General features: G+C 41.1%; 1 protein-coding gene across 3 annotated transcripts in view; it reads right to left on the bottom strand.

Moving 5' to 3' along the window:
• FECH (ferrochelatase) overlaps positions 1-22,797 on the bottom strand; it is a 336,602-nt gene that overhangs the window by 35,624 nt on the left and 278,181 nt on the right. For all 3 annotated transcript variants that reach the window (XM_044074844.1, XM_044074827.1, XM_044074836.1), the window contains exons 9-10: positions 9,479-9,643; positions 3,468-3,527 (exon numbers count right to left, since the gene is read on the bottom strand). In XM_044074844.1, the coding sequence (XP_043930779.1) occupies positions 3,468-3,527; positions 9,479-9,643 (225 nt within the window). The remainder of the gene's footprint in view (positions 1-3,467; positions 3,528-9,478; positions 9,644-22,797) is intronic.

Here is a 22,797-nt window from a genome sequence, read left to right as displayed (position 1 = left end):
CAGAACAAGCTGGAGGGACAGGTTCATAACCCAGAGGCTGCCTGTGCTATGGAATAGACTTCCCATACATGTCAAAAGAGCACCTCACTGGCCCTCTTCAAGAGAGATCTTTATGAGTGGATGGGAAATAAAAAATTCACCCCGGGGATCACTCCAGTGGCTTTACTTGATAGAGGCACTGGGAACTAAGGTCGGGTGGCACGATGCCAGGGTAATTCTATGGGCTAGGCTTGTAAAGGCTCCTGGGCCATTAGCCTAGTACACACCTATGAACCTAAGTTAATTTAATTTGGCAGGTTTACGTATCAATGGAGGATTTAACAACCACACCTAACTTGCAGTAATCAGCAAGCAAACTTTGATAACCAGAGATCACTGTTAATAGTTTGGAGATATGAAAAATAGAGGACAACCAAAAATGGCCCATCCCAGATCCATGGGGGACAGCACTGGTCACCTTGGCTTTACAGACAAGACTTCTAAGGATGATGGGTCTGTAGTTCCCTTGGTCCATGATGGGTTCATCCTTATGGCAGGACATTACTACAGCAGTGCCCAAGAATACAAGGACCTGGTCTGTATCAAGGTTTATGTTAAAAAGTTTGAGGAGGGGATCAATGAGTGCATATCCAACCCAGTTTATTAGACAACCTGGTATGCTGACTGGACTCATGGTGGAAGCACTCTTGGTGTTACAAAGTACTTTAAGAATGTATCCCTTAGGGATAACATGGGGGGAGACTTGGGGAAGGTATGAGAAGGGATGGTATTTTTAGGGGAGACATTTGCTGCAAGCTTTCCAGCCAACATGTTTACAATGTCTTTTGGGTTTGAGAAGGAGGCTCCATTATGGAGATGCTCTAAGTCGAATTCAGAGTTCTTCCATAACTTTCTGATGTAACTGAAGGATTTGTAACTACTCTTTACTTTTGTTGCTAGTCTTAATCTGTTTCGATGGGATCCAACAACCTAGCAGAAGAATGAAGGGGACTGCCTTGTTTAAGGGAGGCTGTCCATCTACCATGCTATTTCCTTCCTTATTCAAGGAAATAAGAGTATAGTAGTGCATGTAAACTATCCCAACAGCTTACCTTAGAAAAATCCTTTCCACAACACTACCCCCTACACAAAGCAATCAACACATACTACACAGAAATATGCACACACATGTACAACACTAAATCATATTCCCTTACCTAGCCCTTTAACTCTGACCAGCAAACACTCGTGCCACACTAAATGTATCCTCTCACCTCACCTAGCCCTTAATCTAACCTTAACCAGCAAGCACTCTGTCACACACATACACACTCCCTAGTCTCTAATGCTGAAATGCATGGAATACCCCAATGCTTCAGCATTAACACAAGAAGCACACACTTACTCAACTGCAACAATGCATTTTACTCCACTCAACAACTACAGCATTAGGGTAACACTACAATCTATAACAACTACTCAGCAGTTTTTCTATGCATAGAAAACTTTCATGAAAAAAAGAGACCTTCAGTGTAATATGGCAGACCACAAAGACACGTGTGTATATATGCATGAATGCACACACAGAGGCTGTTTCCTGAAAACTCTACAGTAATTGAATTGGTACTACCCAGAGTACTGCAATCATCCTGCTCTGTCTACAGATGCATTCAAAATAAGAAAATAGTTCCAGGTAAAAAAGGTTCAGTAGAAATAAAGAGATGCAACTGAAGGAACCAAAATTATTACAAGAATTAAATCATTCTCTATCAAGAGAGTCCCCATTTGAAAATTCTATCCCACTTCTTCTAAAACAAATAACTAAACATGAAAACCTTTACTACAACTTAAACATCATTTGATGGACTTCTGTCTCTGTGTTTGCTCTATCCCTGGCAAACCTAAACTTATACCTACCTATTCTTATTCTTTATATCAGACTTGTTCACAGTGTTAAACTTCCTTCATATACATAAACCTCAACATTTTAGAATTTCATATACACATTAACACACACACGTTTGCATATAAGATAATTATATTAATCTTGCTGTACTGTCTACCATGTATTTTTTTCCTGCAAAGTCTTAAGGTGATTTGTATACAAGCTAAAAACATTTTTTTCTCTTCAGTATATTTCTTTTCTGTTTGGAGCTTTAATCCCCAAGCCACTGCTGAAAAGGGGCCTTTTCAGCCTAGACAGGTCATCTCAGTAAAGAAATAAATACATAATAAATGGGTCCACAGACAAGCCCACTTACCCAGTGAATAAATATTAGCTGAATAAAATACAATAAAAACAAATGCTAATTCTACCATTGAAAAAATGCTTCCAAGTTAAGAATTCTCTCCACAAGACTGTACTTTCCAGCACTGTACCTGTTTAGTGTTGGTTTAAAAATCGTTCCCATGTCCTGGTGTATAATGCAATGACTACGGGGTATATCTGCCTTACAGCCCAGACCAGGTGTCCTCTTTTTCCCCACATCAACAACTTTCTTGGAATTTACTCATCTTGAGAACTTAAAATCCACAGGGGCCTACCATGAACAACTTAGAAAGCATCAATAATGAATGAACAGTGACAACTAAGAAACCAAGAAAATCTACATCCTGTCGATCAATATACTTCATAATGTGCTAATTTTACTACATATTAGTAATGTACAATTTACTATTTGACAACAGTGTCTTCCTTTATAATAGTGTAAACCTCTACTGAGCATAGTCATTTATCTGATACACCATATCACTAACTACTGGACCTAACCAGGTCACCAAACTATCATGGAAACCTTACATGCTGCTGGTAACAATTAAATTTATAATGAGTGTAGCTTAACAATTAAAATGTGGGGACTCTGTTGTAATTAAATATTAAGAACTACTTACACGTGTTCTGTTGTGCTGATACTTGCATTTTTTTCTAACACCCAGGCTATAGCTGAAATGGGTCCTTTGGTGTTTAATACCTAGAGTAGTTGACTGATCCCAATCAACCAAACAATAGCAATAATAATAAACTTCTTCCTCTAGATGGTCAATCTAAAAGTCAACTCGTCTCTATCAGACCACCTGGATAGTACAACACTACTGTAATGGACTGATAATACTGATACATATATCCCAATGTCCAAGGCTCATTTAGAATGCAGCTATCAGTTAATTTGCTGCCTCACAGTACTTCGTTCTCCATTTCAGTTCTGATCTGGGACGCCTCTTGTGCAAAGTCTATTGATCTACTGGGTCGTTTTTTAAAACTAGTGAGCCCTCAAACTGGCTGCCTGCCTGTGTGTGTTTACATCCTGTGATTATTGGTGTCCAGCTTCACTACAAACCTGAAAAGGACACAGTGGGAATTACAAAATAAATAAATAGTTTGGCTTGCTGCACATCTGCTCCAAGAACTTCCCAACAAACTAGGTATTGCATTACACTTCAACCAATGAGGAATATACAGCTAAAAGGCAAATTGAGAATATACATACCTTAAAAAACAGTGGATTTCCATTCAGTGATTCTGCACGTCTGATGTTCTCAACTCCACACTGTAGAAAGTTTAAAAACATAAAAAGTATAATTCAGATTGCATTACAAGTTCTATCTCAAAATGTCCAGAAATAGAAATAAGAGACTCCAGCAATGCAGTCACAAAATTACTGTTACAAATTGTTCCTTGCTTAGAAGCCTAGAAAGGTGTCATCTATTTAATTTGCAAGCAGGTCCAACTCACAGGATTTCAGAAAATCAGCTGCATCCTAAACCAGCTCAGAAAAGGCCGAATGGTGTGTACCAGAGCCCCTGATCCTCACGTCTAAAATGGAAAGGTACTTTGCTTTCTACGTCACTTTTCTCCAAGATTTTTCACATAAACCTACAACTGTCAGTTGTATTCACTATTTCCAGTTTTAGGTGAAACCATGCAATCACTATGGTAATAAGCTAAAAGCATTTCTGAATAAACAAGACAGACATAATTACACGACTGCAACAATATGTACCTGTAGGTAAGAGAAAAAAGGAAACCAAAAGACGGACTTCTCTGAATTGTCAGTGTGTTAATTTGCTCTGTAGTACAGACTTTGTAAGGCTACCTTAGCACACAGATGACAATGGGACAAGTTCCTCAGAAGTGGAGTCCTGCAAACTGTTATGGCACATCAGGATAGATTCTCTCCTACAATGGGAACAGGTTCATTAAAGTGGACACCTGTAAAATGAAGACGCATATCAGGACAGATCCTCTTCTTTAAGTCTGAAAATATGTAATGTATTTTTTTTTCCAGCCGAACACACAAACGCCTGCAAGAAAATTTGAATAAGAACAAAAGGATTGGTGTGGAATGCTGAAGAACACATTAAATTTAATGGTGGTTCCAATATGGACAGAGAAAGATGGGGGTAGGGAGAAGGGAATCGGTGAATTATGTATCTATGACAAACCACTTACACAGGAGGTTCGAGGAGTAAAAGCTTACAGAATACAATTTTTACCACCTGCAAAACTTTGTACATTGAACCCACTGCTTGAAAAAAAGAGACCGTTGAAGATTTAATCATAATTCAAAATCCAGGTAATGGAATTTTATTTAGCTGTGGATCACTACAACACCTTAACAGAAATCTTGGTGGCCATGGAAGTATCTGAAAAGGATGCATCCATCCATGAACCTACATTAAACTCTACAGTGATGTGGCCAGCTTAAGCAAGGCAAGTTAGCAAACCTGACCTGCTCACCATATCAGTGATATCCTATGATGCTGAAGGAAGCTATGTTGCCATTCAATAGACTATCCTCAGTAAGTAGTGAAGACATTCCCAGGAGATTGGGAGCTCTCCGGCTTGCCTAAGGCTTCCTTATCAGTGATCTTTGGAATGTTATATTCTTTCCATTGTAGCTGAATGCTCCACAGGACATAGCTGCTTCAACAAACAAGGGGTCTTGCCCATTTGTTCAAAACATGTTGAATTTACTGTCTAGAAGGCTTAGAAACTGTGGCTTGATCTGGAGACCTTGAACAATTGAAAATAAAACAACATGAACTGGTGCATTATTAGATAAATTATCTTCCAAAGGTGCTTCGCTCCTGTAAGCCTTTTTGTCAACTGGCAACAAGATATCAGGATAACTCTACACAGGACTATAGACCTCTAATTTGCATCTGTGAACAAGAAAATGATCCAAGCATTTGGTTCTAGGACTTCTATCGACTCTTGGAGAAGCATTTTTGTGAGACCTTTGTCCTTAAGAGGTCATATGGCTGCTGTCTGCATTAACTCAGATTACCTGAAGAAAGCATAACTTTGAGTACACTTCATAGAATGATAAGCTATCTCAGCCCTCTCTTCTAAATCAGTAACATAGAAATCAGACAGTTTGCAGTGGGGAACTGTGGGTACTCTCTAATTCAAATAGGAGGAGAATGTCTTTTTCTTCTTACCCTTAGAAGAAAGATGTAGAAACTTTAGGATTCAATTACCCTATTATATCCTGTATTTCCAGTTATCACATGAGAAAAAAACTGACAGCAGGAAGAATTATCCGTAGATGCCTCTTTAGACTCAAATCCTCTTCCTTTTGTGCATATTGTGGATGCCAAAATACTACGGCACTGTGAGTGGTGTCATGGTCTTTCCAGCTGTCATCAACACATTCTGATGGACTCCACAGAATTAGCAAGACATCAACAAATGCTAGTTTAGGGCCACCTTAGCCAGATCAGGAGAAAAAAGAAATTTAGGGCTGGTAACAATATCCCATTGCTGCTTAAACTGATAACCATCTCCTGGCTACACCTTAATAACCCCAAGTTGTTATGTTAGGTGACCCACCAGATAAAATAGCAATGGTTCAGACTCCTCCAATGGCACAGTGTCCAGACGGCTGAGGACAGCTGATCATGCAGACAACTGGAGATGCAAGGTTGTATGACAGAGATGAAAATGGAGGTGGCAGTGAGGAGCAGTACCTTAAGTTAGGACCATCAGCAGTGGTACGTCTTCTGCAGGTTCTAGCACCAGACCTACACTTGAAAGGCGCTTTCCAGCATTTTAAAACACAAACAATGGAAAAATAAGAAAACCACTTTTCTTATTTTTCCGTTATTTGTGTTTTAAGTTGTCCGTGTGGAGGTTTGGAGCAGCTATCTTTCCAGCATTTATATGACGGAAAGAAAGATTCCAAGCACTCACATCAAGGAAGAACGGCTTCTGGCTACTGCTGCTCTCCCTGGTCTAAGAGGTTCTTCTGAGTACCTTTCCTTCTCCCCATTCACAATCCCTGCTGGGAAGGACTACATCTTCTCAGTCCTGACACTCTGAAGCCTTATTCATCTTTTTCCCAGATTTGCATTCTCAACTGTAAAAAGAAAACAAGGAGCTGAGAAGGATGTTCATCTGCTCTACAATTTGCTGCAAAAGGTGGGATATATATAAGGAAAGAATGCATAAGCCTCTCTCAAGCTACGCTACACAATGAGAAAGAACTGCAGAATGTACGGTGGTGCGTCCCACTTCATTACCTCAGCTAAAATCAAACTCGGCATAAAGTGGAACTGCAAGAAATATGATGCAGGTTGCTAATCTCAGCAGTGGGAGAGAATTCAGGTTGTCTGATCTACTGCAAAGAGGCAGTTAATAAGGATATATCCACCTCGTACTGTTTTCAAAAAACAAAGTGAAAACATAAATTAAGTGTTGTGTGTTAATATACGGAACCTGGGCCATGAAGGAAAACATGCTCTCTTTCCTAGGTATGATCCTCTTGAGAAAGGTCTGCTGTCTTCCAGTAGTATGTAAATGACACCTGTGATGGTGACACTATTTGGGTTTACCAGCAAAATTTTCTTGTATAAATATTGAGAGAGCTGAGAAATATTTGCTATGAAAGTGACCAATATTAACTGCAAATGCAGTACAAATAATTCTAAGCCATGTCATTTTAGTTCAGTCAGAATCTGGCTTGCATGTTTGTTCTTCACTTGAGCAGAACTTTCAGAAATCCACAGGCATGAAGGAAAGGCATTAACCAGATCCTTGTTTCCATGTTAAAGAAAAAGCAAATGTCTTACAGACTTGGTTATGTTGACAAACCAAGCAAAAGCTCTGAGTCTAAATAATGTTTTAATGGAGTCCATAATGAGCTGCAACCCTGAAGTCTGCTTCATCATACAACTGCCACACATCATAAGGACATTTTCCTTTAGAAAGACAAGAACGTTACTCCATTCAGGTATATAAAATTGAACAAAGATTTACAGAAACACTACTGGCCCAGTCCCAAACATTCTTGGTTCATAGGTATATACTAGGCTAATGACCACCAGGGCCTTTATAAGACTAGCTGTGCAATACAACCCATCAGTCTCCCTATGTATCATGGGCATTTATTAGGAGAAGGTATGTTAGGAAGTTTCTAGAGGTTATGTGGGTATGTGGTATGCTAGTTTGGGCAGTACTGTCTGCCTCTGCCTATCAGAGACATGGGGGCCAGGCCCAGGGTGAATTTCTGATTTCCCATCCATTGGTCAAGGTTATATAAATAGGGTTGGGGATGGACTCAGCTTTATATGGATGGGGGAGGCTGTTCCACAGCACAGGGAACCTCTGAGACCCTTAACTGTCTCACCAACATGTCTTATTTACGTATTCCTTGCACAGTGGGCACTCACAAGTTCCTCCTCATGCCTAGCGGACACTGCACACAGTCTGTGATATGTGTTCTCCTACAGCTAAAGGATACTATGTTCTTACCCAGAGAGGCACCATCTAAAGTGTGTGTGCTGCTGCCCACAACTTCATTCTTAAAAGTGTAAGAAGCAATCTTCAGTATACCTCCATGGCCTTAGTTGCACTCTTCTGAAAACTTTTTAAAAGATTTTAAAAACAAACTTTTAAGATAATGATAAAAACAGCCACAGTCAAACTTTAGCGTGGAGAGCTATACCAACAGATAAGCGCTTTTGGCAATAGGCCTTCTTCAGATCATGATTTCTTCCGGCTCTCCTCCTAGAGTAAAAATAGAAACCAACCAATGAGGGCTAGGGTAGGAGACACACCTATCCATTATCCAATTAGAAAAGTAACCAATGGCTGGTTTCCTAGCAACCAGCCTCCTAGCTTACACCAATAGAAACTCTCCTATTCTTAAGGATCGGCTTAAGTGGTACTATGGTGCTCAGCCCAGGTGGCCAACCTGGCTAGGAGGCTGGTTGCTAGGAAATCAGCCATTGGTTAATTTTCTAATTGGATAATGGATAGATGTGTCTCCTACCCTAGCCCTCATTGGTTAGTTTCTATTTTTACTCTAGGAGGAGAGCCAGAAGAAATCATGATCTGAAGAAGGCCTATTGCCGAAAGCGCTTATCTGTTGGTATAGTTCTCCATGCTAAAGTTTGACTGTGGCTGTTTTTATCATTATCTTTATTAAAATTTTGTTTTTAAAATCTTTTAAAAAGTTTTTCAGAAGAATGCAACTAAGGCCGTGGAGGAATACTGAAGATTGCTTTACACTTTTCTTGTTTCACTCGGTTACCTTTGGCAGTTCAGCAGTGTTCTTATTTGACAACTTCATTCTTGGGTTTCTTTGAGGTGGAAACAGCATGTTGTTGGGAAATGGGAGGAACCCCACACAGACAGAGAGAAACATCCAAACTCCAAGCAGGCACTGGCCAGAGGTCAGGGTCAAACCTTGTGCTTTCAGCATAACAGGGAAAGACCTTAACTATTATGGCCAATTTTATCTTATTGATACAAAATTCAACAGTGGACCCACTTGCACCATTTCCTTTAACCTTTACTGGCTTCTACAGAAAAGAAAAAAAGCAAATATACACAAACATGCAATATGGTTTGGTTGACTAACTACATTGGTATACTCCTGAAATCCTACCACAAAGGAGAAAATATACGCAAATTCTGCAACTGTAAGTCTAAGATATCAAGTTGTCTGTGGGGGAGTCTCCGGGACAAGTACAGAGGTAGTGATAGATCCAGTGGCAGACAAAAATGTGAGCTCTTACCCCAGCATGGGCAGCAGTGTAATCCCCTCTAACTTCAATCTTCAAAAGAAAAGCAGGCAGGATATAGCTACTTACTCTAAGCATCGCTTTAAAAAAGTGCACTTGTGAAAATACATTTTTAAAGGACAATATCTCTCAAGCAAAAATATGTAACTCAATTCTGAATACATCATCAAAGACAGCTAGGCATACCATATGTCCTGAAGAAATAATAAAAAAATTTTCAAAAGCAGTTCTCAGAAAGCAAAGCTGATGGTACCCAGAAAGATGACATGCTACACACTTAAAAAGCGAAACCTAACTGCATCACACTGAGGAATGTTGTTCACCACAGTGACCATGCCATACAGATTTATTGAGGTAACAGCTTATTAGCTGGTGGAAGGAAACGTTGGGCTGTAACATCAGAAAATATGGGAACAGAGGTTTGATTTGGATGAAAACAGTAAGAAAATGAAATGTTACAAAAACATCTTACCTCTCCTGCCAAAATATCTGCATATTCTATGTCCAGCTCATGGAGCGTTTCAATGTGATCACTAGTAAAAGCTATAGGAACCAGCAACAGGTTCTTCTTTCCTCTGTGGCACAATCCTTTGATGGTTTCATCAGTCTGCGGGCCTAACCAAGGCATAGGACCAACCTGCGGTTATAAAGAACATCATTAGCTCTGGTCAACATTACGCTGTTTTTCCAAAGAACTATTGTACCACTTTGTAAAATGCACATTTATACTTGAAGAAAACATACTATCTCAAGGTAATTATAAGAACTGCAAACAGTCATAAATGGAATTGTTCCATCTTCTGAAGTGTACAAATGAAAGCAATATTTTCTGAGCGCCATTTTTAAAAAAACATTGGAAACATTCCTGACCTCTGCTGCATTTTGCGGTGGCCCAAGCTCTCTGCGCTCACCACTTCAACTGCTACTTGCTGTAATTCCTATCCAAATACAACTATTCTGTGGACAGTTTTTCCCCTCTGCTATCCAAGGACACTCCTGCTGCACCCTCCCCAACCTTTTGATGTAAAACAATCTTGTTAAACAGACGAAATCCAACTATTCTGTGGACAATTTTTCCCTCTGCTATCATCGGACACTCCTGCTGCACCCTGGGCAACATTTTTATGCAAAATGATCTTGTTAAATAGACCAAATCCCACTATTCTGTCGATAGTTTTTCCCACTGCTATCAATGGACACTCCTGCTGCACCCTGCCTGACCTTTTGATGCAAAACAATCTTGTTAAATGAGTATGTCCCTTATCTATGAGCTGTAAAGCCTTTTGTTACAGTCTAACTTTATTCTGCTGTTAATTCAAACAAGTGGCGTGCACACGAGCGGGCTCCCTAAGATTCGCCCCTCCATCTTACTTTATTTCTTTATTTCTCTCCAGACTACCCCTTTCAATTTTTTATTTCTCTCCAGACTACCCCTTTCAATTTGGGAACTAAGTAGTGGTTGGCTTCTATATCTAACAGATACATTACAATGTTACAGCATGGCCGTTAACACTGGCATCTACACTGACCTGCTGTAGATTCACAGTAGCTGATAGTTTTATTTTTTTTCTTTAAACTTCAGTACAGTGGTGACCGGGTTCGGCTGCTTGTTTTCATTTCCTTACTTCCTGCTCATCCCCAATCAGGCTGTCTGCTGTGTTTTGCAAACAGGAACACTACTGCAACTGTAATCCCACCCCCTACGCAAAGCCCGAGTTTCCTTAGTGGGATCCTGCCGCTGGGTGACATTTTTAAAAAACACAGGAAACATTCCTGACCTCTGCTGCATCTTGTGGTGGCCCAAGCTCTGTGTGCTCACCACTTCAAATGCTATTCGCTGTAATTCCTATGCAAGTCTTAGGTAATAGCCTTCTCAGCTGCTTTCAATCAGTATTTTAGCTACTAGTTTGTTAGTTTTCAGGCTTCTAGGCTGCATATACACACACACACACACACACACATATATATATATATATATATATATATATATATTTTTTTTTTTTTTTAAATTTTTTACCATTTTAGCCATTGGTTTACCTTGCTGACTCTACGCGTCTCTCTAGTGTTACTGTGACTTAATATCATTGTTTGAGCGGACGGTGGCATACACTGGCCGCATGCTGCTATATCTCACCGTAGCTTTTAGCACAATATTATTTTAACTCAGCTAGTCTTTTTTACTATTTCACTGCTCATGCTATAAGCAGCTTCACTTTGTAGGATATCAGTACATCGATCTACAGACCAACTGCAATTTGGACTTATTTTAATTTATAACTGTATTGATAGTAATTTTCATTGCTAGTTGCAAAGTATATAAACTTGTGTACTTAACCATGTTTGCATTCTAGAATGTTATACACTGCGATTTTGACTTTGTCTAAGCATACTGTTTTACTGTTGCCTCATCTGGATAAACTGTTAACACAATTTTCAGTCTCTTCATGAATGTTAACATCTGCCTTTAACTTATCCCTGCTGACCCCCCCCCATCTCACTGTTTTTCTGAAGCTCTTCCTCCCTCTCAAATCCTGTTCATTTCTTTTTTTTTGTAGCCAAATCCAAATACTCTGTGGGCAGTTTTTCCTTCTGCTATCAGACACTCATGCTGCACCCTGCCTGACCTTTTGATGCAAAACAATCTTGTTCAATAGTGTACACCCCTTATCTATGAGCTGTAAAGCCTTTTGTTACAGTCTAACTTCATTCTGCTGTTAATTCAAACAAGTGGCATGCTCACGAGTGGGCTCACTAAGATTCAGCCCCCCCCCCCCCCACATCTTAATTTATTTCTCTCCAGACTACCCCTTTCAATTTGGGAACTAAGTAGTGGTTAGCTTCTATATCATCTAACAGATATGTTGCAATGTTACAGTATAGCAATTAACACTGGCGTTTACACTGACCTGCTGCAGATTTATGGTAGCTGATAAAGAAATTTTTTCTTTAAACTTCACTACAGTGGTGACCGGGTTAGGCCCACTCCTATCTGCCCTCCCTATGCTAGGGCTCCACTTCGCTCCCCTACCTCACCCCTACTTCCCTTACATTTATACTTCACTAGCCACTCTCTCTCAACAGTACAGCCAATCAAAACGGTCCACTGAATACACTAACTCAAACTTAATCTTCTACACCCCTCCCACTTCAATTACTACTTCATACAACACATCCTTACCCAAATCAATTTAACTAAAATGCCTAATAAAACTCCTCCAAAAACAAAAAGCTAAAAGCAACCAACTCTCAATAAAGTTCATGTACCAACTGCACATACTGACAACCACTCTGGTACTTTACAATAGCAGCATACAACACCTCTCACCATTCCAACATTAAACAACCCTTCCCCTCCATACTCCACCTCTAATAGATACCCTCTAACACCCAAACCAGTAAACATCCCCATATGTAGCGCCATCTTCAATATCACAACAATACACCATATGCAGTTTTCTCTTCTCCCTCACCCAAACATAACTAGCACCTCACAAAAATAGGACAAACACCTACTCAGATTCTTGAAAACTCTAGTCAACATAGCATCCAAGCTAACTCTCAGTGGGGACATGCACCCAAACCCTGACCCAACCTATGAACCATACAACTCAACCTCACAAAATGACATACAAATTCAATCTAATCAATCTACAATCATACTTCCTAGGGACACGGCTGATATTCTACTATTAAATATTAATATTCGAAGTGTCAACAACAAAATCCATGAGCTACATGCTAACTTTTCCTTATATTCCAGATATCATACCTCTCACTGAAACTTGGGTAAAACCTACCAGCCCCAGCAACGACATACTACCACCAGGTTATATCATCATACATACAGACAGAAACAGTAACAGAGGATGAGGCGTGGCCCTACTCTTTAAAAGCCACCTCTCTATAGAAACTTTAGAAAAAAACCTCTAAACCTTGTATTATAAGAACGAATGCTTAAAATGTGGAACACATCTTTGTCGACACATTTTAAGTAAATGCTCTTATAAGCAAAAGCTGACAAAGTTAAAACCAACATACTCAAAATATTTTAGTTGTCCAACACCAATCCCCCACTGCCTCATTGAACATTAACTGCAAACACAGTAAATTTCCCTTGTAACGAGCACCCTAAATATATGCTACAACCCTTCCAATTTGTAAAGTAAAATAAGTAACCATACCAATTGCCAACAGTAAATCTCCAAAATTACATTTGACCAAAACTGCACTTTCTCGAAACACAAACCAGTTAACACACATACTAATTTTTCTCTAAGTTTTGCAAGGGAGCTGTGCCCCTTGCACCCCCACACCCCCTGCTAATTATATATACCAACTCCAAGATCGCACTAAAATTAAGGTAAACATGCATAATTCATAATGTACACATCTATACGTCACTGCTACATTTGCGTGTGTTGGCCAACTATGACATTTCAAACTTAACATTTTAGATCTTTAGAGCTTTCACTTATAAGAGCATTCGCGTAAAATGTGTCAACAAACTGGTGCTTGACATTTTAAGCATTCATTCTTATAATATAGACCCATATACATAACAGGCATCTATATGCCACCATAGGTTCATAGGTGTGTACTAGGCCAATGGTCCTGGAGCCTTTACAAGTCTAGCCCATAGGATTACCCTGGGATCGTGCCACCTGACATTAGTTCCCAGTGCCTCTGTTGAGTAGTGCCACTGGAGTGATCCCCGGGGTGAATTTTCTATTTCCCATCCACTTGTCAAGATGTCTCTTGAAGAGGGCCAGTGAGGTGCTCTGTTTGACATGTATGGGAAGTCTATCCCATAGCATGGACAGTCTCTGGGTTATGAACCTGTCCCTCCAGCATGTTCTGTTGATTGTGGTAATGAGGTTGGGGTCTCTGGAGCGTGTGGTACGGAGGGATTGGGATTTCATTAGATGTAGCATTTCTAACAGAGCTGGGTTAGACATGGCTTTGCAAGTCAAGCAGAGATCGCCTCTAAATAGGGGATATGAGACAGAGAATAGTTGGGAGTTTTTTGAGTCTGTCCATATAGGACAACTGTTTAAGGCCTAGGATCATATTTGTGAGGTATGTTTGCAGCCTCTCTAGTTGTTGTAGGTGTCTAGTGAGGTACATGCCAAATGGGGAATTGTACTCTATGACTGGCTTAATGAGGGAAGAATAGAGGGAAACAATGACCTCTTCCTTCCTCAATGCAAAACCCTTAGTAATGAGATGTGCCACATAGAAGGACTTTCTGACCACAGTGGTAATGTGGTAGTCAAAAGAGAGGTTGCTGTCAACCTGTGTTCCCAGATCTCTTATAACACCTTCTTTGTTCAGTGGACTTCCATCGCTGTGGTAATTCATTGGAACAGAGTTTTTCCCAAAGGGGATGAAGACACATTTTTTGGCATTGAGCTTATGGCCATGATTGTGACACCAGTCGTTGATCTCAGTGAGGCCTTTCTGCAGGATATCAACATAACTTGGGGAGTTACTAATAGCTCCCAACTTGCAATTGTCTCTGAACTTTATCAGCCAGAGTCCCTTCGTGTTGGCCTGGACTTCAGAGAAGTAGATACCAAACAGGAGAGGACCCATTATTGAACCCTGTGGGACTCCACTCATGATAGTCGGCAGTCTGATTTCGAGTCAGCTACTTTCACACTGTAGGTTCTGTCTGTGAGACAGTTTGCAACCCACCTAGTGATATATGGGTTGATGCCTAGCTTAGTGAGTTTTTCTACGATTCCTAACTTAGTGAGTTTTTCTAGGATTCCTAAGTAGGAAATGGTATCAAAGGCCTTGGCCAGATCAAGGAAGGCTGTATGAACCACCTTGCCTTCATCCATAGCTCTGGTGACTGACTCAAAGAAATTGACAAGGTTGAGCAGGCATAATCTACCCTTCACAAAACCAAACTGTGTGGGATCCAGAGTTTAGAGATTCCCTAAATCCTTGTTTATTAGGTCTATGATGATGCGTTCCATAGCTTTGCATATCAGACTCGTCAGGCTAATGGGGCGATAGTTCCCAGGGTTTGTAGTCGCTCCTCCTTTGTGGAGAGAGATGACTGTAGCAGTGCGCCATTTAGTAGGGACAAAGCCTGAGGTGAGGCTGTGACTAAACAGGGCACACAGGTGTGGTGCCAGTTCACTCTGTAGTTAATGTAGAACACAGCCAGGGATATTGTCAGGTCCCCTAGAAGCTGTATTCTTGGCCTTGGACAGTGCTGTTTTCACCGGTGCAGCAGTAATATTGGGTGCAGTAGTATTGTGATTGGCCCTTAGGGGGGTACAGTTGGCACTGAATCTGTCAGCCAGTATATTGGCAATATCTGTTGGCTCAGTATAGGAGGCACCATTGTGCAGTAGCTCAGAGCAAATCTGGGTATTGCCGTGGTGATGTTTTGCATAACTACAGAAGACCTTGTGGTTGTCTTTACCATCTGCTGCAGTTCTGTTTTCATAGCTAGCTTTAGAGGATTTGATGAGGGATCTCAACTTTTTGTTGAGGCTGATAAAGGAGTTTTTTCAGCCTTGGGACTTCACCTTATTCTGCATCAGTTTCTTCCTTCTGTTGTAGAGTTTGTTTATGGCAGGGGACCACCAGATTGGCTTCCTTTTTTTTGGAGGAGAATGTTTTGGTTTTATTGGGTATGGCAAGATCCATCCATTTATGTACATGTTTGTACAGTGCATTGGTGTATGATTCGGCAGTTATGCAAATATTCTCCATTTGCATGGGTGCCATAAAGTTAGCCACATCTGTTTTTAGGAACACAAAGTTAGCTTTGGAGAGGTTTTTCATGGTGGTTACCTTTGCGGGGGTGGGGTGGGGGTGGGAGGGATGTGGATTTCCAAAGTGATTAGTTTGTGGTCAGATCTAACCAGGGAAGAGGTGACTATTGGTGGAGAGCAACTGTCACCCATGTTAGTAATAACCAGGTCAAGGATGTTGCTACCTCTAGTGGGGGTAAGAACGAGCTGGTCCAGGGCACTGGAAATAATAAATTCCAAGAAACATTGGGCAAGGGTACTGGTGCATGAGTAGCTTTCCCAGTTAATGGAGGGGTAGTTGAAGTTCATAGGTTCATAGGTTGGTACTAGGCTATCAGCCCTAGGGCCTATACAAGCCTAGCCATAACAATTCCCTGGCTATTTCTTCCCACATTATTTACTTTCCTGGACCCCTGTCTAGCAGGGCGACTGACGTGATCCCTGGGGTGAATTTCCTTTCTCCCATCCAATCGTCAAGGTTCCTCTTGAAGAGGTCCAAAGAGGCACTCTGCTTGACATGTATGGGCAATCTATTCCAGAGTCTGGGGAGTCTCTGGGTCAGGAACCTATCCCTCCAACATGTTTTGTTTATTGTGATGACAAGGTTTAGATCCCTGGAGCGTGTAGCTCTGAGGGATTGGGATTTCTTTAAGTGTAGCATGTCCAACAGCTCTGGGTTTGACATGGCTTTGTATGTTAAGCAGAGATCGCCTCTGAGTAGACGATATGCGACAAGAGTATAGCTGGAGTTTTTTAAGGCGGTCAGCATAGGGCATCTGCTTTAGGCCTGTGATTCTTTTAGTGAGGTATTTCTGAGGCCTTTCCAGTTGTTGCAGATGTCTTGAGAGGTACATACCAAATGAGGCATTGTATTCTATAATGGGTCTAATGAGGGATGAGTACAGTGGGACAATTCCCTCCTTTTTTCTGGATGAAAAGCCCTTCGTGATGAGGTGTGCCATATAGAAGGATTTCCTGACTGTTGTGGCGATGTGGTTATCGAAGGTGAGACCACTGTCCACCTGTGTCCCTAAGTCTCTTATCACACTTTCTGTGTTTAGTGTACTGCCACCTTGCCAGTATGAGAGTGTTAGGTTGGACCCTAATATTCCCCAGGGTGCTTAGGAAAGTGGAGTGTGAGTCTTGGGACATGGTTGGGGACCTATAGCAGGCTACGACCTGAATCGCTGTCTTACCCAATGTTAGCTGCACCTGAAGTATCTCTGATGCATTATGTTGGGCTACCAGTCTGGAGATGTGCGGATCTTTTATGAATATGGAAACACCACGGCCTTTGAAGCTTCAGTCCAAGTTCTGGGGCCGAAAGGTGTGGAATGAGTTATAGCCTGGTAGTGCAGGGGTGCTCTCTGCTGCCTTGAATCATGTCTCTGTTGCAGCACAAATGTCGATGTTCTCCATTTTAAGGAGAGCTTCGAGTGAGTTCATTTTGAGATTTAGACTTCTATCACTGAGCAGCATGACCCTCAGATTGCATATGTTTGTAGCTGTTCCAGTGGTAATTTGGTCTTTGGAATGCAGCCTAAAAAAGGCACTATAGGGGTGGCAAGAGTCTTGACCAGTATTTTGAAGCCCAAGGTTGACAGATGCAGGCCATCTCTTGCAAAGCATCGAGGTCTGTCAATCATGTCATCCCAGGCAGACAGATACTGTATCCCCTTGGAATAACACCAGAAACTTAGCCAATTGTTAAAATCAATCATTTTCTGCTTGTACTGTGGTTATCATTCTGGGTGATGGTAGGATGCTGCTCAGGGCTAGGGTCATACCCGTCTGGGCTACATAATCCAAGAGCTCCTCCATGTCTCTTTTCATGTAGTCCAGGGAGGTACGTCTCAGGTCATTCACACCTACATATTTGTACCTGTTGTTGAGGGACCAGAGTGTGTGCATTATGTGGTGGATCCTGGCACCTGACAGGCATCTGACTGTTACTGTTTCCTTATTCAACCTAGTGAGTGGGACATCTGTGTGCCTCACTATCGAGCCACCTATGACTAGTGTGTTGGGCATGCTGTTTTGACTTAGGGGCTTTAGTTGAGTGGCACACTGTTTAGGAGAGTTGTGTGTCTCGTGATTAGTATTGTGTTGTGGGGGTCGAGTGCATTTCTGCCTTGGAGGCCTCTGCTGTTTGGGTAGATTTTTATTGAGAGCTTCTGCGAAGATGGGTGTGTGGTTTGTGTTTTTATGTGAAGGTAGTGCTGGTGTGTGTGTTAGGAGAGTTGTGTGTCAAGTGATTAGTATTGTGTTGTGGGGGTCGAGTGCATTTCTGCCTTGGAGGCCTCTGCTGTTTGGGTAGATTTTTATTGAGAGTTTCTGCGAAGATGGGTGTGTGGTTTGTGTTTTTATGTGAAGGTAGTGCTGGTGTGTGTGTTCTGGAGGGCTATGTGTTCCATGTGGTGTGGTTCAAGTGCTGACCTTCTCCTCTTGACCAGCTATTCCGGTCTTGGCTGGAGAGTGCATCACTTCCAATTTGGATATATAAATGCATCTCTTGCAAGTCTGAGTGTTGGGAGGTAAGAGGAGAGGGCTGTTCGTGTACATAAGGCAGTTGCTACATTGCCTCAGGATGCCCAAGTTCACCAGGTTAATAGGAGAAAGCACAGGGAACTGACCTTTAGACATGCCTGGAGGGGTGGGCACTAATAATAAGTACTGGAGTTGTAGAACATTTAGTGCTGGTAGCACTTTTTTGTGCTACAATAATTGCTACAAGAAGTCTGGCAAAGTGCTAGACTAATAAGCTACTAAAAGTGCAGGAGAGGACTAGCAGATCTAAGGGAAAAAACTGAACAGCAGACTTTTTGGCACCACTCAGAAGCTTACAAACAGTCCTGGATACAGCAAATCTCTATCTGGACTAGACTAATTACAGGAAAGGCAGGAAACAAGCGCAAATGCGGGCTTTTAAACCAGGAAAGTTGAAAGAGATAGAAAAATGCCCAAAACGGCCAGAAAACTACAATTTCTGGGCTAGAAACCACTCCTCTTGTGGTAGATAGGCTAACTAGTGCTTACCACTCCCACTGATAAGCTAAAAGGCTTCCCTCCAACACAGAAAGGCTTGGGGGGGGTGCTCAGAAGCTTACAAACAATCTGTCCCTGACTAGACTAGTTACAAGAAAGGCAGGAAACAAGCTTAGAACTTTTTTTTTTTTTTACAGAAAAGCAGCTAAAACAGCACTAAAACAATTCAAATGCAGTGCAAGCTAGAACACTTGAGTTGTAGTAATATTAAAGCAAATACAGTTTAAATAAATGCAATTTATTTAAACAGTATTCTGAACTGAATTCAATTATTGTTTTATTCAACTCTGAACAATTAAAACGTATTTTCAGATTGTTTGAGAAGCACACTCAAGTCAGAACACCAGGAGATTCTAGCAATGGTAGTTTTTTTTTTAGTAAAGTGGAAAGGGAGAAAGGAGGAACAGAGATAATTCAAGGTTAAGAAACTAAGTGGGTTGGCCTTCTCAAATGTTCTTTCTGTATTAGGCAGAATGAGCTAATGACACTAGACTGGGAGGAGTGTCCCAGATCAAATTTACAGTAGGGGTGGGCAACTGCAAAGCCACCAAGTATAAGATCAAGATACCAATAGAGAGGGAGGGTGGGAAACTAAATCAGTTATATGACGCACTCCTTGGCAGGAAATCGGAACAAACAAACGGGATAATATCCAAACATTAGAAAATATAGTACAATGGAGCAGTAAAACGTTACCTCAGGAAACAATTATTATGGGTGACTTCAACGTAGACTGGTTAGACTGCAACTCCCCAAACCCAAAACTTGAAACAATCTGCACGGCTTCACACAATTCATCCAGTCACCCACTAGGATTAATAAGCCATCAAACGAACACTCCTCTCTAGACTGGATATTAACAGATAGGCCAGCCCTCTGCTCCTACTCTGCTAAACAAACTACATTTAAACAAACAAAAAATACCTAAACCCCAACAACCTTGTAGATATACTCAAACATTGTAACTGGGCACCACTGAAACTTCTATCCCTTCAGGAAGTAATAAACTACTTCAACTCTACCTTCCTATCTATACTAAACTCTCAGGCCTCTAGCGGAAATACACATATGAAATCTAACTATGCCCCATGGTTAACAAAAGAAACACAATCACTACTTAAATCTAGAGACAAGGCCTGGGCAACCTGGAACAGATCAAAGTCCCAATCCACTCTACAAACATACCGAGAACTAGAAATAAAGTAAAGGAGCAAATTAAACAAGACAAAATAAAATTACTACTCAGAAATCCAATAATTACCCGCAAAAACTCTGGACAGCTATAAACAATGTACTTCTACCAGGCAATGTCAGTATACCCCCTCCTAACGCTACTAATAATTCAGACAGTATTGCTACTAAATTTACTAAATACTTTACTGAAACTATCTTGGCACTGTCCAACAACCAAACCCCTTCACCTATCAAAACTACCACTGCCTCTTGCAATATTAAATCAAGCTTCTCCCCACAACCTGAAGCTACAGAGATGATCAAAAAAATGCTTAAAAGGCTAAAACCCACCACATTAGCTGCAGACAACTTACCTGCTGATTTCCTAAAACTAACAGCAGACTGCATAGCCTATCCCATATCAATTCTTATCAATAGCACCATAGCAGAGCAACAAGTCCCTCCCATTTGGAAAACCTCTCATGTTATACCTCTACATAAAGGTGGCTCTTCAACAGATCTCGCTAACTACCACCCAATCGCAATATTATCACCACTGTCCAAAATACTAGAGAGGATCATTCACATGCAAATAGGGTTGCCACCTTTTCAAATGGCCAAAGTGGGACATTTTTGGGAAACCCATCAGATTTTATAGGCCGACACATACCCACGGTCAGTACAAAGGATATAACTTTACTTTTTTGCCTAAATAAAAGCTTATTCTTGTAGCAGTTTAATTGCTTATTCTGTTTCTTGTAACATTTAGGTATTTTAGATACAGAAATAACTATTTTATGCAACTATTACATAAAATATGGGACATAATTATGTCCTACAATCGCAGGACATTTGCCATTTTTAATATTTTTGGTCAGGACGCAACTGCCCAAAGAGGGACTGTCCCCCTCAAAGGGGGACAGGTGGTAACCCTACATGCAAATTACTGATTACCTGCAAACTAAAACATTTCTAACCAATGCTCAGCACGGCTTTCGATCATTTCATGGTACATCAACCACTCTAATGTCCTTCATCAATGGTGTCAACTATCACAGGAACAGTAGATATGTATTCTCTATTTTCCTTGACCCATCAAAAGCCTTTAATATGGTTTCTCATAGTAAACTTCTAAGCGTTCTCGCTGAACTAAACTTTTGTCAATCTACCCCTGCCTGGTTCCAGGACTACCTTACTGGACGCCAGCAAGCAGTATCTTGACAACAGACATTATCACCCCTTCTACCAGTGACTCTAGGTGTCGCCCAAGGCTCAATCTTAGGCCCACTGTTATTTTCAGTATTTACGAAGAACCTCCACACCTCAACCTCACAAGCCTCTCTCATCCAATATGCAGACGATTCGACAGTGATATGTGCTGCTTCCTCAATTCAAGAACTTCAAAACATAACACAACACTCCTTTCTAGCAGTTAAGACCTGGCTTACAAACTCGCAGCTAATTTTAACCCCCCCAAAAACAAACTTATGATGTTCCAATCCACTAAATCAGCCTCACCTAACACTTTCAACATTGTTTCACTAAACACCATCTCCCCATCACCACACACCATTGAGTCAAAGTTGACTGCAACTTGAAATTCAAAATTCACATTTCCCAAACAGTAAAAAAAAGTTCACAAAAAAGTCAGAACGTTGTACAGGAGCAAAAAAGAAGTTATGTACTCACCATAACGTTCCATGTGAGTTGTTCCATCTCGCCTTCATTCTTCACTGATGGGTTTGGAGCTGATCCTTGGCTCCAACACGGCCGTTTAGCAAAGCTCAAAGATTACCAGTAGCTCGAGACCAAGCCCCTTATCCCATGATGCACTGCTGGAATTACCTCAGATCTTGTTTACTGCGTGTACCTTATCCTAGTAATAGGACTAATCTCCCTAGACAGGAAGAAACATTGAATAACCAAGATGAAGTCAGTCTCCAGGTCAACTGTCAGCCAGGTGGGGGAAGGAGGGAGGGACGGGAGAATGAAGGTGAGATAGAACAACTCACATGGAACGTTATGATGAGTACATAACTTCTTTATGTGAAGTTGTTCAATCTCGCTGTTCATTCTTCACTAATGGCTAGCGTCCCTAGCACCCTAACTCCTGGGTGGCTCACAGGAGTAAATTTTTCAGGACCGTAGAACCAAAGGAAGCCCTGTCCCTGGAGGCCTTATCCACTTTGTAATGAGTGATAAAAGTGTGGGGCTTAGACTAAGTGGCTGCAGCACAGATATTATCAAGGGGTAACTTGGCTTGAAAGGCCGAAGAAGTAGAGACTGCTCTGGTTGAATGCGCCTTCACTTTATGCAACAAAGACCTATTAGCAGATGAGTAAGTATAGGTGATACAGTCTGAAAGCCACTTAGAAATGGTTGTTTTAGCCACTGGTCTACCTTTTCTGGCTTCAGAGAATGAAACAAAAAGCTGGTTTGACTTTCTGAAGTCTTTTGTTCTGTCCAGATAATATCCAAGCTATCTGTGAACATCAAGTTTGTGCAACATGTATTCTAATTTGTTGGTATTGGTGGGGAAAAAACGGGCAACTCAATAACTTGATTTGTTGGTCTCAGAACATACTTTAGGCAAAAAGGAAGGGTTAGTCATAAGGGATACTCTGTCAGGATGAAAAATCATATGGGGGGCTCGATAGATAAAGCCTGGAGCTCTGACACTCTGCGGGCAGAAGTAATGGCCACTAGAAAAATAGCTTTCCATGACCGAAACTTGAGCTCAACAGATGCTGCTGGTTCAAAGGAAGGAATAATAATACGGGATAGCATGAAATTCAAGCTCCAG

This window comes from Protopterus annectens, chromosome 1.part1 (genome assembly GCF_019279795.1).
Source record: "Protopterus annectens isolate FY-2018-M chromosome 1.part1, PAN1.0, whole genome shotgun sequence".
In the NCBI taxonomy this organism is placed as follows: domain Eukaryota; kingdom Metazoa; phylum Chordata; order Ceratodontiformes; family Protopteridae; genus Protopterus; species Protopterus annectens.
Note: the sequence above shows the minus strand (reverse complement) of the source record. Positions and strands in the feature narration are given on the sequence as shown.